A 15611-nucleotide genomic window follows, 5' to 3' on the forward strand; every position below is an offset into this window, starting at 1 on the left:
AAAGCATGTGAGGCTCTTCTCAGCATACAAGAGCTAGTTTTTAAAACAGCTACTTTGGTTGTGATAGCAGTGCAGAAAGAGCATTCAGCCTGACCTACCTGCTGCAATTTTTCCTAAGGTCTGGCAGCAGATAGCTGTCCTAATGGCAGCTACATTTGACTCTGAACTAGTTGTTTAAATCTAGCTAAGTTTTTTATGCCAGAACAGCAGTCACAGTTATGGCTTGAAGTGTAGATGTACCGTCAAAATAGCATTTCTACACTGTATGTTTGCCACAACCTAAACTTTAACTAAAAATATATATTAAAAAAAATTGCAACTGTGCTTAATATTATCTTCCTTGTAAATGTGTGTGCTTGTATTTTCTGTGACTAGTAATATAGCTTTATCTGTTTACTGTCTGGAAACATTGTCTTTTGTTTGTGTTCTGCTCTACTTCAGAAATTCTGACAAGGGAGTAGAAGTTGCCTTCCTTGGAACACGGACCGGACTGTCTCGTATCAACCTGTTTGTGGGTCCAGAACAGCTTACTAATCAGTAAGTAACAAACCTATGCTTAACAACTATGTTCAGGTTTCTTAAAACGGAGATCCATAAAATAAGGTCTGATAATTAATGCCTTTTTTTGTCAGCACTTTAGTAATGTCAGGCAAATATAGACATTGTACATGTGAAAAAACCTGAACTTTATTGATTAAGAAAGTTTATTGAACATAAAATTGTATGATGCCTATCTGACCACAAACTATTTAGTGTCAGTAGCCCAACAGATGAGATCAATAGCACTGCAGTTTCTTAATGTCAGACAGCAAACCAGAACAATAGCATGGAGACCATACTTGCTATTTATTCTCAGATAAATTTTCCTCTATCAACATACCACGAGATCATTGATGAATAAAGTATGCAGTTTTCCACTACTTCTCCCTACCTGTAATTTGGAAAGTAGGCTGTTCATTAGTTTGTTAGGGTTTTCTTTTTCTTAAAAATAGATACCAATGGCAGCAAACAATCAAATGACTTTTTCATTTTATAGTTCTTGTGTTCTGCTGTTGAATTATTCTGAATGAGCATTTTTACTTTATATCAGTAGTGTATGTTTACTACTACTTAGTTTATGAGATTTTCCAATTGCAAATCTGTTATGAAGGAGTACTAGGGGCTTAAGTTAACCCTCTCTTGTACAAATGATATTAGAATAACTGTCAAATCATTTTATTTCCTAAAAGATTGAGTTTTGTCTTTTTTTTCCTCTTGTCTTTCAAATCTAGACATTACTGTGTGACATACAACAAACAAGTATTTTCTTTCTCTCTTCTTTCTCAAGAGATTTCCTGACAGCTGAAGACAAGGAAAACATTTTTAATGCTGATCATTTTCCACTCTGGTACAGAAGAGCTGCTGAGCAAATACCCGGGAGCTTTGTCTATTCAATCCCATTTAGTACAGGTCTATAATTTTGTCATTATTTATGTTCTGAACCATATATGTTACCAAAAGGGTAGCAAATCTTTCAGCACAAGAAGTCGCTGTAGTTAAGTTTAAATGTTAATATGCATTGAAATCTGCAGCTAGTTTACTGGTCCTTTGACCAGGTACATCTTTTACAGGAGCTCCAAGTGAAAACCCAAGATGCTACGTACCTGTTGTTGAGTATTTGCTAGATTGAATTTAGAGCTTCATATTTTAAGCAAGAAAAGTCCAAACATACAACTACTCAAATCTCTGGGAAGCCCAAACAGTTGTCATCTTTGTTGCCATTCTTATCAGAAAAAGCAAGAACTGATTACTAATGTTGGTGATTTAAGCTTGTTGGGCTGCTTGGGAATTTTGAATCATCAATGTCTGTATGTTCTGTTCATATATATACCATGATATTTGCTGTCTTTTTAATATATTTCCTGAGCTCTGCATTCACTAAATTATTCTGAACTATGATGGATTTCCTTATTCTGAGATATGGTTTTTTTTCCTATTTTTTTTTTCTTTTTCTTATTATGTCTTATAGAAACAGCAAACAAAAGCAACGTAGTGACAGCCAGTACTGCCATTCAACTTTTGGATGACAGAAAATCTCCAGTCGTTGCAGGTAAATTTCTTATAGTTTATTTGTTTTGTCAATTTTTTAATAGCAGCGAATGAGTTCCTCACTTTTTATTTTAGTTTGGCAATTACATTATGTAGGAATGTAATATTTTGAGAAGAGAAGGAGGGAATTATGCAGTTGTATGAGACACATTTGAATCCCTTAATGTAGAGAACACTTAATGATTCTTCTGCTTAAGAACTTATCTTTCGTTAAATGACCATCCAAGGTCTCTGTGAGCAATGGAGTTTAATAGAAATAATAATTATAATCATTTTTTGTGGATGCAATTCCACATAATCATGAAACAGAATCACAGATTCATATATGCTACACAGATTCAGATATGCTTCATCATAAAACAGAATATATTATGTTAAGCAGAAGGAGATGTAAGAAATGACTGTTTAATGTGTAAAGAATCCACATAATCTTCAGGTTTGAAAATCCTATTCTATAATAAATACTGTGAATCTGGGATTTCTCAATGTAGTTATTATGAATGGAGCAACTTGACTGAATTATATCTTCCGACATTCATTTAAAAGGTAGTATGAGTATGTTAAATGTTGATAGCATTCAGTGTGAGTTTTGTATTCTTTGATACTGCATGGTGATTGAACTTAGTTCACATTCTTGGGGTGAACATCTACTTCCAAACATCTGTAAGAGAATTTCTGTGAATGCAACATAGAACTTGTGCAATGTGTACATGTTTATTTTTAGTTCTGAACCACGGAAAATGATAGTTTTATCACCATAATTTTGTATAAAATCATTTTATAAAGATACAGCTTAGTTATATACACTAATTTGTTATACAGATAAACAAATTCCTCCTTTTTGTTTCCCCATCCATAAGAGTAATGAAGTTTTTATCATATCTTCTTTCAGCACCAATTTGTTAAAAATGGCATGTGATTTTGAATGATACAGTAAAGCAACCCTGGAAATCCTGATGTTTCAATCCATGCCTTTAAAAAAAAAAGCAAGAATGACCCAAACTCTCACATTACTTTTGAAATGTAAATATGTCTGTTTTAGGCTGGTCACACTTCAGTTCTATTTCATCTTTCTGTTTGAATCTGCGTCTGCTGGACAGCATTTTGCAAGGAGAATCAATAAGCATACCAGTTTAACAGTAACGGAGACTTAGTTATGTAGGCTCTAAGTAAGCAAGATCTTTTTATATGTTATATGGAGGAAAATGTGAGCATTGTATGGGAGACTAGCTGCTTTTATATGGTAAAACTTATGATGTTCATCCTCTTTCTTGTGTGTGTGTTAGTAATTGTATAAAATCTACTTTGAAACTCTACTTAGGATTTTTCATTTATTTATTTATTGTTTTGTAATGAATGAATTAGAATGAAGTTCATATGCACATCTTTCTTTGAGCCAGATCCAGCACATGTTTTGAAGAAGTGACTTCCATTAATTTAATTAAAACTGGCTTAAATTACTTATGTTTCTAGGAGTGGCAGGTATTGTAAATGCCTCACAAATTGTTAAGTCAGCTATTGTTACAACAGAGCAATAGAATCATATCTATTTTAAACCTCTCAGTTCTGGTTGCATCTTTCCCCCCTTTTTGCAACATGAATTGCTTTGGTATTGCTATATTAAAAACATGCATGCAAATGTCAACATCATACGCAGTCCTTAAAATTTATGGCACCATCTATAAAACTGCATTTTAGTATGAAGGCTTAAGGGAAAATGAATATGTCATCAGAATGACACACCAACCAAATTGTTGAATCGTTCTAAAATAGATGTTTTCCTTGTCAGGCAAGACAGTGATTTACTTAATCTTTACTCCACATTGTAAGCCACAGAAGATTATATTCAGCAGTACTGTTTAGTAAATCCCTCAAAATGCTTTGCATGCTTTGGTGGAAAACCACTCTTTTATTTTTTATTTTTTTTTCTGAAGTTTCTTGTTCATTTTGAATATTATCTGTGTATTCATAAATCTAATATTAGTCTATAGACTAATGTTTTCAGTTTCAGGAAAATTGGAATGTATATTTGTACAGTCAAGAGTTTAATAGCTGACAGATATAGGAGAAAAGCCATGACTTGATTAGGAAATGTACTTTGTAGGTAATGTATGAAGACATGCAAAGTGCCCTACTGAGTGTCTTGGAGCAAGTAGTGAAATCCTGCCTCCCACCATTGCCCGAACAGTGAATCTAAAGTTAGATGGTATACTCAGAATTCATACGTTTGCACTCATTTCTGTTTGCTCTCATTTTTTTTCTGTACAGAATTACTATTTGGATTAATTAGATAACATGGATATTTAAGATATTTATTTGCTTGTATTTACTTCAGAATATAAACCCTACTTAATTCTTGGGCTCTCCTTAGCAGCTCTCTGGGGGATAAATTAAATCAGTTTTCCAATGTGTGTAATAGAATAGATGCAGAGTAAATTTTACAGAGCATTCTCCATTTCTGCACTTCTCCTTTGCTTTTGGAGTTTGCTTGCTTATTTGATTTTGAGTACTATGCAATTTTGGTGGAGTGGAAGATCTTAAGTAGAAGAATGAGTCTTGTGATCTAATAGCAATCTGATTTTAAATAATTCTACTAGTGCAATACATCCTTGATTGTAGTATGAGACAGCAGAAAAGACATCAGGTCCTTTTAAAAACTTCAAATAATACAGCACAAGGATGAAATTCAAAAGCACTTTGAGTAGTAATTCTCTGCCATTATGTTGTATATGAATACATTAATTTCAGTTTAAGTACTGGGGATCAATTAATTCATTTTCCACTGGAACAATATTTGAAAACATTAGCAGTTTTACTGTGTGTTTGTTACGTCTTGAAGTGAGGTGGTAGTCTTACACAAAAAGTCATACCTATGTTGTATAAAGCCATAAAACTATGGGGTATCCGTAATCACAGATAACTGTGCCTTTCACTGGTTTGTTTATTATGGGTTTCCAGTTCCTATTCCTTCTCCCCCTGTTGTGGCTGACACATCCAGATGATTGATGTTGCTGCCTGTCTCATATGGGGAGCATTCTGTCACATTTCAGATGATATAAGCTCAGGAAGTATCCAGACCTTTTGTGATTGTTAGTACTGTGTCACTTTTCAAACACATTCAAAAAGATCAAAGCTGTAAAATTCAGCATATTTTCTATAAGCTTAACTAAAGCCTGCACATTTTTGTGTGCAGCAAAGACAAATAGTTCTTAGTAGGCAACAGTTGGCCGTTCTGTGTTAATGCTGTTAATGATAGATAAGCTATGTATAATGTCATTCAACTCTACTTTGATATCCAAGAAGAGGGATCCTGATTTTGGTAAGACAGAGGGAGGCTGAGTGTTGATTTCTTTTACAAGTTTTGAATGGAAATGCACATACGGCAAATAAATTTGTTTCAGTTTAAGGTTTGTTTCTTTTGATTCAGTTTCTAAGGGCAATTCCTGTAAAGAATGTTGACATATTGCCATTTCTAAACTCTTCTAAATCAAAATTTTAGAAAGCTGGCTTTTCTGAAAATGTAGTAAAATCGTGAATCTCTATATAAAATTCAAGAATCAAACAACATGTTTACTTTATAATTGCAAATACTATGGCAGATAATGTATCCTGATTTTTTTTTTTTTTAATTTTACTTTGTTGAAAGAAGATTAGGAAAAAATACTGTGCTTACCATAATACCACTTACTAGATTGCTGGAAAAATAACAAAGCTTTCTCAGCAACCTTCATCTGAAATATAAAGCTGTGCAGAGAACTTATTTCAGCAGCAGATGTCCATTGCTAAGCTTTACAAATTAAGGATGCTTCTATGGGGAATCCCTAGATCCAGTCTACTACATTACGGTCAAAGGTTGTTATAGACAGTTCGTTATAGGCAATAAAACTGCACTTTTTATGTCTAGTTTTTCATTAGTTTCTTCTACTGAAAAATAAATAATTTTATATTTATTATTTCAAGCAATAAAATCAATTCTATTTGCCTGTTTTTTGCATCTTAAATAACTGGAATTTGATAACTGCAGACAGTTGTAAATGTATAAAGTCTTGACAGAGTTAAATGAGACATTTCATGGGTGTATTTTTTAAATTATTATTATTATTAAAGAACATGCATTTTGAAAGTATAAATCAGGTTTTGCAGGGATTTGTTTGCTGTACTCCCATGGCAGAGTGAACAAACAGAAATACAAAATACTTTGCTTTTTGACAGAACTTTATATCCATTTACAACATTATTTGTGCATAAATCCCCAAAGGATTTTAAATTTTACTTGGAAAATGTTCCTTTAAATGTTGTTGCACCCTTCATTGCCTCTTCCTCTTTGTTTTCTTTTTTTCTTTTTTTTTTTCTTTTCTTTTTATTTCTTACAGTAAGAAAAACCTAAGTGTTTTTTGTTAATAAGGCTATTTTTTAAAGTCAAAGATGTTGTTCTGGTTATTTCTGGCAGGGAAACATAATCCTTCCTCTGCTTGACTATATGAGAGGTGTAAACTTGTTTGTAATGGGAGTTGCATTGCTGTTAAAAACACTGTGGATGAAATCTCTATGGAGGTCAGAGGTTTATTAGCTTTCATGTTAGAATCTGTAGTCTGAATGAAAGTGTACTCATTTCAGGTGGTCACCATAGGAAAGCAATGTTATTTGGCTTGGCTCTGAACTAATTTTTTGGCCCATAGGCAGTAAAATACTTCCCTGAATTATTTCTCTATCTGAAAAGCTGTGTTTTCCTTTGAAAAATAATATCCTGCTAAATTGTTAAAAAGAGTAATGAATGTAGATCTCCACACTAGAATGACTTTGCTCTGAAAACAGATTATTCATTAAACCTTAGAAAATATATCAGCAGAAAAAAAAAAAAAAAAAAAAAGAGTACATTCACTTTGGAATTACATCATCAAGAGATCAGATTTAAATAGCCTGAATATAAATATTCCAAGCGATTTTGTGCTGATAATGTCTCAGCTGAAGTAATATACCCTAGTCCAAAGCACCACATTAAAAAAAAATATATATAGATATATGTATAGAAATACTGAAAAGGTTCCTGAGAATGAAGGAAAAAAAGTGTTTGGAAGATGTATTCTTATAGGAAATTTTGAAACAGCTTGGCTTATTTGGTCCAGAACAACCCAACTATAATGTGAAGTGTGCTGTAGTAGTAACCACAAAAATAATAAAAAACTAAAAACAATTTAATAATAATAATAATAATAATAATAATAATAATAAAAGAAAAGCGTAATCAATTGTTTTCATTGTGCACTAGATTTACATTAAGACCAAGATGTTTAATTTCTCCTGGACATGAAAGCAACTGAAGATGCAGGAATGAGCTTTAAAATTTAGGTTTCAATAATTACTAAGCAGATAAGAGCAAGGGTTACGTGACTCCTGCCATATAGCTCATTACTCATTTGGGGCTGTAATTGGAATGGCTGTAGCTGCTCTAATAAGACTTGGTCTGGGAATCCATCTGTTGGATGTAGATTGGAGGTGTCCAAATGCTGTGGCACAGCTTCATTTTGTTTTTATCGGAGATACAGCTGCTGTTCTCAAGTCTCCCGGCCATTAAAATACACTAGCAGTATTTTTAGCAAAGCAGGTTTAGGGAAGATACTAAGAAACAATCTACTATAAGCAAAGTCAATTGCTGTATCTGCTTCCTAGGCAGGTTGTTAATCCATGTCACCTTAGACAAACATCTGTCACAGACTGGACATTATTCCATCTAGTCTCAGAAAGGACAGGTGAAGTAGCTGATCCCATTTGTTTGTTTTGAGACTATATTTCCTCAGAACTATTTGAAAATTCTATGCATATTCAGCATATTCTTTGTGTTATAAATTAGTTGCTGTGGTTTTTGCTCTGGTTTTCTCTGACAGCAGAAAAGTGTGGCAAAAAGGTCAGACCCTTGAATTAATTCAGCTGAATGCTTTCTCTTTGAGAATGTGCAAATATGCAGCTAGGTGATCTCCCTGCTCAAGGGCAGCACTCTGATCAGGACTCCATCTGTAGTCCTGAGGTTGTGTGGATTTTGGATTAAGGAGTTTCAGAAATGTATTTAACAAACATGTATCCCACTAGGATAATAGGTAGTGTCTCTTCGTATATGCAGTGTATGCTTATCTTGGTGCCTGAAACACAGTGTGGAATTACTTCCTCCTCCTGCAGTTTCTCAGCTCTCTTCTTCCTTGTAAGTACTTTAAAGATTAAATATAACAGATAACAAGGTACTTCCTGTTTTCTAAACTCCATAATGGGAGCAAATTAGGAGGTGGGAAATAGGTATTTGGAAATGTTGCAACAATTTTGTAAGTTATTAGTCTATAGAATGGCCCATTCTAAAACTGATTATGAATTATATTTCTGAATGCATAACAGGTATTTTAAGATCCTAAACTCTCATCATTCGTGCTTTCTTTGCAAAAAACTCACTCATGTTGAGTGCTAAGGGTTGGCACACCATTATTCATATATTGTACTAATATTACATCAAAAACTAGGAATGAAGAATGGAATACTTGGAAATAACTGTGCTAAAATTTCATTCTCTCACATATTCACCCTTACATTTTGGCTTCAGAATATACAAAACAAAATATAAGTACAGATATATGCAATGAGTTGCATTCTGCTACATAAATATATCTTAATATATATTCCAAGGAACATAAGTATATGTATATACACAGATAATTTCTTTAATGTGAAAAAGGAAATAAAAGCCGTCCTAACTATTAAACCAAACCTATTTAAGTTCTAAGCTTCTAAATTGATGTTAGGGCTTTTTATTTTGAAGAAACCAAAGACAAAAGTAACTCAAGCCAAGCATCTTTCAAATGGCTCTTTTTCCTCTGGAGTCCCATGCTGTCTTGCAGGGGCCAAATGTTCTCTGTGGTATTTAGCAGTAATTGCAGCATAGGCACAACCATAAACAGCAGCTGCCAACATCATTAGACACACAATTCCACAGACAACTCCAGTTATTACTACAGTGGCAATTGCACGACGCAAACTAACAGGCTTCGGCTTTGGTTTGGGTTCACAACTTAGCCTGCTGTTTTCCCCATGTTCATTGTGATGAGAGTGCTTTGGAGAACTCCTGTGCTCAAAGCTGTGGTGATGAGTGGTGGCCAGATGAGCGTGAGCTGTCATAAGTGGGCATGCCCCAAAGAGCTCATAAGGAACTTTGAGGAGGTCCTTTCCCTTCCGAATCCCTGGTGTTGCACAGATGATGCCATCACTTATTCCTCCTGAAAAGAAAAATTTAAAAAAAAACTAACAGAGTATGATCTTAATATTTTATGGTTTCTGAATTCTCTTCATATTAAGTTTACAGATTCCAAAATTACATTTATAGTCAATGTTGACTTTATACTTTTAGCTGTATCTAGTAAAAGGCCAACAAGGCTGGTGAAGGGCTTGGAGAATACTCTCTATGAATAGTGTCTGAATGAACTGGGGCTGTTTGCTCTGGGGAAGAGAAGGCTGAGCGGAGACCTTATTGCTCATCAAATTCCTGAAAGGTGGTTGCAGTGAGAGTGGAGTTGGTCTCTTCTCACTGGTGATAGGACAAGGGGAAATGACCTCAAGTTGCACCAGGGTAAGTTTAGGTTGGATATCATAAAAAATATCTTTACAGAAAGGGTTGTTAAGCACTGGAATAGGCTCCCCAGGGAGGTGGTTGAGTCACCATCCCTGAATGTTAAAAACTTCCTGGATGTGGTGCTCAGGGACATGATTTAGCAGTGGGTTGTTAGAGTTAGGGTAATGTGGTTAGGTTGTGATTGGACTTGATGATCTAGAAGGTCTTTTCCATCCTGAGCTATTCTATAATTCTGTCTTTTTCCAGTTAGATCAAAGGTAACAATATTGCACTTAAACAATCATAGAAGAAAAAGATAATGTATTTGTAAATGTTTCTCACTTGATTGAAATAACCCTTGAAATAATCAGTCTTCTGAAATCATGCTTTAATTATAAAGAAGTAAAAAGAAAATGCAGTATGTTGAGTACATGAACAACATTTTCAGGGTTTGTAGTAAGAATTCAGAGTTCTAAAGAAGTTAAGATTAATCAATCTATTACTTGTTCAAGTGGTAAGCTTCGTAATTGATCACAGCCAGCTTCTGCAGCCTCTCAAGGTATGTTTTTAGTATAAACAGGAAATGAAGTAGGAAGCCTCAGTCTCAGTAAATCACACCGTTGTTTCAAAGCACGTAGAGCAACACACGCAGGGTGTTGCTCTCGGGGTTCTAATTAGACCATACATCACAGCTGTAGGAGTATGGTGTGCTGAGGAGTAAACAAGGCTAAAACCTAAAACCAATGTTTACATATTTTAAAATTTCAACTTAACCAAGTTAGTTGAATTTTCTCCCTTTTCTCTGAAATAATCTATCTTTTAGTTAAATCAAGGCACATACATTTTCATTCTTAAAAGATTTTATTTGAGAAAGTAGTGAATAAAAATGGACTCAGTTGAAAATCTGGATCCTACTTCACCAAAAATATTGATGATATTCCAAGATAGAGATGAGCATAGCAGCTTGTCAAAACTCCCACTGAAATTTGTTTTAGGAAATGGTTCTTGCATAATGCAACTTTAAGCCCTGGGATAGTGTGATGTCATATCATCCAAAATATTAAGATGAAAGGAGTTTAGGCTTTTGTCTGTTTTGAAAGATTGCTTCTGTAAGTGGCTTTTCCTCCCCAAGAAGACTGTTTCTGTGTCCCCATGCTGACAGTACAGTTTTCCAACTGGCTTATAGACTTCTGATGCTTGGATATGACAGTACATCACAGGCAACATGGACCATCTTCTTACGTTCCATGTCACCTTCATGTACAGATAGTTCACCACATTCAAGCATCAAAGCTTGATTTAGAGAAAAGTAAATTGCACTGCAATTTTGAATTCTGAGTCTGAACGTACCTGCCAGGAGAAAGAAATTTGCTTAAAGTCTTTCCTGCATTCATTGTGGGTGAAATGGATATGAATAACAATGCTTTGGGATGATGAAAGCTTGCTGGGTTTTTTTGTTTGTTTGTTTGTTTGTTTGTTTGTTTGTGTGTGTGTGTGGTTTTTGTTTTGTTTTGTTTTTTTTTTTAATCACCTTAAATTATAAAGTTTCTCTGTGCTCTGGAGGCAAAACAAATTCTTAGATATATAAAATTAGAATTAGATCATGTTCTCTTTTATAAAGCATAACTCTTGAATGTATTTGAAAGCAATGAACAAAATGTGAAATGACTTTTACATGCAAAATTCCTCAGGCGGTGGTACTGCATATATCACTCAGGATATTATAGTGAATTTAGTAGCACAACAAATTAGAAAGTAATATCAGACAAGAGTAGGCTTCTATAAGGTGAAACACATTTATGGATAAGAATACTTATAAGGAAATACTGAGTTGTAATTTGAAGAGTAATTAGAGTTCTCTAAATTGGTACTGATAACTGTTGATGCTTAGTTTCATGCATCAGGTAAAAAGTTCCTGCATGTTAGGTTGGATTCTAGCAAAAGCATTCTGGTAGTATTAAAGCAAGTATATGTGCTCAAGGATACTTGTTATATATGTAGATATAGATATGGATGTATATACATACATTCACTACAGGCATGTATTTCTAGAATGTATCTATACACACTGTGTAGTCTCTCTCTCTCAATGGAAATGATCCCCTATGATTCTAGTTGTCTCCCTGTAATGATGAATGCACTTATATTCTGGTGTGTACATAGGAATATATTTTAGTGTGCTTATTTGATAGCATAATGCAAAATGTGAGGTAAATTGGTATGCTATAGTAGTGAAGATCAGTTAACTGCATTTGTAAGGTTGTGTTCTCATGTGCGTTTTATGTAATGAGAAGATTTCCTTACCTCTGTATAAAAAGCTCTCCAACCACAGTTTCAGGCCAAAGACATTGCAATTACATAGCCAGGGATTATCCTTGAAAAGAACAACTTTCAGGTTTGGAAGTGACTCCAGCAGAACTCTTCCCATTTTCTGAAGCTTGTTATGCTTCACTGACAGTAATGTTATATTCCCTGTGCTGTTTCCAAAAGTCTCAGGCAAACGTACAATGCTGTTGGATGACAAGTCTAGTTCTTTGAGGTGTGGAAGGAAACTGAAAGTCTTATTTTCTATGTAATGAATCAAATTTCTAGTTAGGTTTAGAACCTGTAGGTACCGTAATTTTTGGAAAGTACCTGGTGCAAAACTTGAGAGAGAATTATTAGACAAGTCTAAGATTTTCAGCAATGGTGTTCCAGTGAATGCATTTTGGTTGATTCTCCAAATACGGTTATTCTGCAACTGCAGTATCTGAGTTTCAGGTGGTAAGTGGGCAGGAATTTCAGTAAAACCTCTATTCTTGCAGTCTGTGGTCTTTGAAGCCATATGGCATAGGCACTTTTGAGGACATCCATGAGCCATGTGTATTGTGAAGACAATGCTCAGCACCAGAAGCCAGTTACCTGTACCACAAATGAAAGAAGTAATGATGCTTTGAAAGTATTATAAAATATTTCTCTTTTGACAATACAGACGCTAATAACAAATTAAAAGCATATACAGCCCCTTCGTAAGCCATAATGTAGACAGCAGAAATGTAGTTTATAACTTTCACAGTGCATTAGTAAATCACTGATATTATTGAAATACTTTTATAAAATGGAGTGAAATAAGTGCTCCCAGTGTCTTAATGAAAAGTACTGCTCATTTGGCTTTATCTTAAGTATAAATCATTTTCAGGAGGTTTTGCTATCAGCAAAGATGTAATTGAAGAGAATTGTGTGAAGTTTCTAAAATTACTAAATTGTAATGTTCTTCTGTATGCAGTACTAATAACTTTCAGCTATCTTATGTCAGAAGAGTCGTTTTTATTCTCAAAGTTTTACTACCTAAAAAGAATTATGTTAATGTACTACCAAAAGAGTAACAAGCTTTAAAGACATTTCCATAAAAACAGTTAACAGTACTTTTCTGCAACTGTTAAATTCGTTCTTTAAAATATCTGTGTTAACACTTATTGCTCAGATTCCAGCTGTAACTCTCATAGATACATGTTTCTACTCACTCAGCAAATATTTGTCAAGAAACTGTTATAAAGATAAATGAGGTCACATGAGTACTTAACACTATTTAGTATTTATCATTTGTAATTATCATCTGCTCCCTGATGTTCAGACTTAACAGAAAAAAATATATCATTTTTATCTTTCATATATTGTTTGTGATCTTCCTTTGTATAAGAGCATGCAATTGTATGTAAAACATGAATTTAAGATGAATAATCAAATGATGTTAAGTGGTATGATTTTCTCTGAATAAAGAGAGTCAGTCATTCTTTACTTACATTGGTTTTGAGACACTTGAAACCATTTTTAATATTTACTATTTCTGAATGAAATATTACTTTATTACTTGAAACCTATGGAAATTAGAGGACATGCTGCTTATTGGCTTACAAATATCAAATATTAATTATTAACAGGGAATACTGTATTGAAGGAACAAATATGTGATTTTATCATTGAATATAAAAAGCATATACATAAAAATATGAATGAAAGTTTTACTTTGAGGCTGCAGTTTAACTGATAAATTCCTCATTAATTTTCCCTGTAAAATGAAATTGTATTCATATTAAAATTATAAATAATCCCCTGACACCTCTGAATTCTATATTGTAAAATTCATTAGAAAAAACAAGAAAGCACCCCTGTAAATAAGAAATACATTCCATTCATTACATTCTTCTGCAACAGTTGGCTTCAAAACCTGACATACAGCTTCCAATGTGGAATAAAAAATATGTATGAGTCAAGGAAATGCCTAGAGAACAGAATAGCTTCATTATTAGTCAGAATGCATCAGTATCTCACCTGTCATTCTCCTTTGCTTGCTTCCCACCTTGAAGAAGACTCAGTCCAGTTTCCTGATATAAAAGAGTAAATGTAGGCTTTATTCTGGTTCCTCCTTCAAATCTGTAACATGCTCATCCAATTTCTTCAGTTTGTCTTGTTGCGGTGTTGTTTGTTGTTGTTATATACATATATATTTAAGATTGTATATGTAGCTTGAGTAGAAGTGCTACAATTTCTAGTGAGTTAATCCATCAGCCTTTGCTTTTTTTCTTTTCTTTATCACAATCTTTTTTTTCTCCTCAATGTCCATATCTGACTCTCAGAGTCTTATCCTGCCTCTTTTAATCTGTCAGCAGGCCATGCAAAAGAGTCTGTCAACTCTAACTGGACAGCTGTAACATACAAATCATGACCTGATAGCCCCGTCCTTTTGATTATTTAATCTGCCTCAAATGGAAGGCACAAAAATAAAGCTGCCTTTTAAAATCCAGTATATTTTCTGAATTGTGGTGGATTATTAGCTATGCTGTGTCAATTTTTGCAAGATCAGATGACTCTGAACAAGGATTCTGATTATCCTGAGCTGTGACTGGAGGCAGTGGAGTGTGTAATATTGCCACGAATAGTCATGTGGGTTGATGACATGGTTTTGACAGTGCACTTGTTTGCTCTTCTAAGCTTATTCATCTGACATCCATTAGTTGTGCTGACAGGATTTTCTTGCATGGGAACACATAACTGGTGTCTCATTCCATAAAAATGGCAACGGACACCAAGAATACTGAAGGAATTTATTTCCAAACATTATTTGAAAGAAAGGACTGTGTTCTTACAGCACTTTGATTTGCCTCCTTGATACTACTACTCATTCATACTGTACAGCTACAACAACAACAAAAAAGAATGAATGACTTGTGACTATGAAATAACTCAAAGGTGTTTTGAGGAATAAATGGTCTGGTATAATAGAGTCTTTCATGGTCATATGATCACTCTATCATCTATTAGCTTTCTTGTTAGGAGGGAAGCTGTTCAATCAGAAACTTTCAGGACAGTTCAAGTAGCACACAGCATAGGCAACTTTGGTCCAAATTCTTATGTGAAAGTCTAACAAAACTCATTTTCTACTGCAGAATTTGTATGCTATATCCAATATGATAGAAGGAATTTTACACAAGTGGAGTTTGAAAATTGCTGTTGAAAGCAAGGCCTTACATGAGATCACTCAGCACTTTGTCATGCTGAGACTTGAATTTCTAGGATAGGACCTCCAAAGCAGCTCTTGTGTCTGCTACTTTCCAGCAGTTTTAGTCCTGTCTATAACTTCCAGCTCATACTTTTCTGCATTTCCCGGGTCATGTATGTGCACACACACATTGAAGAAACACAGAAACAGACCTATCTGAAATAGTACCACTGAATCATTTTAATGAAGATAGAACTAAATGTAAGAAGGGCATTTATTAAATACAGCAATCCTTAGAAAGTGCAGCCTTTGTAGTTGCAGATGTTTTGCTTTGTTCTTTAGAAGAATGAATTTAGCTCAGGTGCTTGATGCTACAGACAGTTTGCCTCTGTCCTTGATATAATCCATACCTTGTAACAATAGTAGCCCTTCTCATGACTGTTGTTATATTACAGG

The 15611-nt window shown here is 34.2% G+C and overlaps 2 protein-coding genes across 6 annotated transcripts in view; one reads left to right on the top strand and one right to left on the bottom strand.

Moving 5' to 3' along the window:
- The window catches only part of CACNA2D3 (calcium voltage-gated channel auxiliary subunit alpha2delta 3), a 333983-nt gene that overhangs the window by 263190 nt on the left and 55182 nt on the right, over positions 1-15611 (top strand). For all 5 annotated transcript variants that reach the window (XR_001558078.2, XR_004308777.1, XM_015875440.2 and 2 more), the window contains 3 exons: positions 442-537; positions 1328-1449; positions 2009-2089. Coding sequence is in view for 3 of the 5 variants with exons in the window: in XM_015875440.2 (XP_015730926.1) it covers positions 442-537; positions 1328-1449; positions 2009-2089 (299 nt within the window). In the remaining 2 variants the exon portion in view is untranslated. The remainder of the gene's footprint in view (positions 1-441; positions 538-1327; positions 1450-2008; positions 2090-15611) is intronic.
- Positions 7358-14687, bottom strand: LRTM1 (leucine rich repeats and transmembrane domains 1). Its single transcript, XM_015875443.2, has 3 exons — positions 13988-14687; positions 11981-12577; positions 7358-9344 (listed from the first exon to the last, which is right to left on the bottom strand). Exons 1-3 carry the CDS (start codon positions 13992-13994, stop codon positions 8911-8913), a joined length of 1038 nt encoding a protein of 345 aa, XP_015730929.1. The 5' UTR covers positions 13995-14687; the 3' UTR covers positions 7358-8910.

The sequence above is a fragment of the Coturnix japonica genome, chromosome 12 (genome assembly GCF_001577835.2).
Source record: "Coturnix japonica isolate 7356 chromosome 12, Coturnix japonica 2.1, whole genome shotgun sequence".
Classification (NCBI taxonomy): domain Eukaryota; kingdom Metazoa; phylum Chordata; class Aves; order Galliformes; family Phasianidae; genus Coturnix; species Coturnix japonica.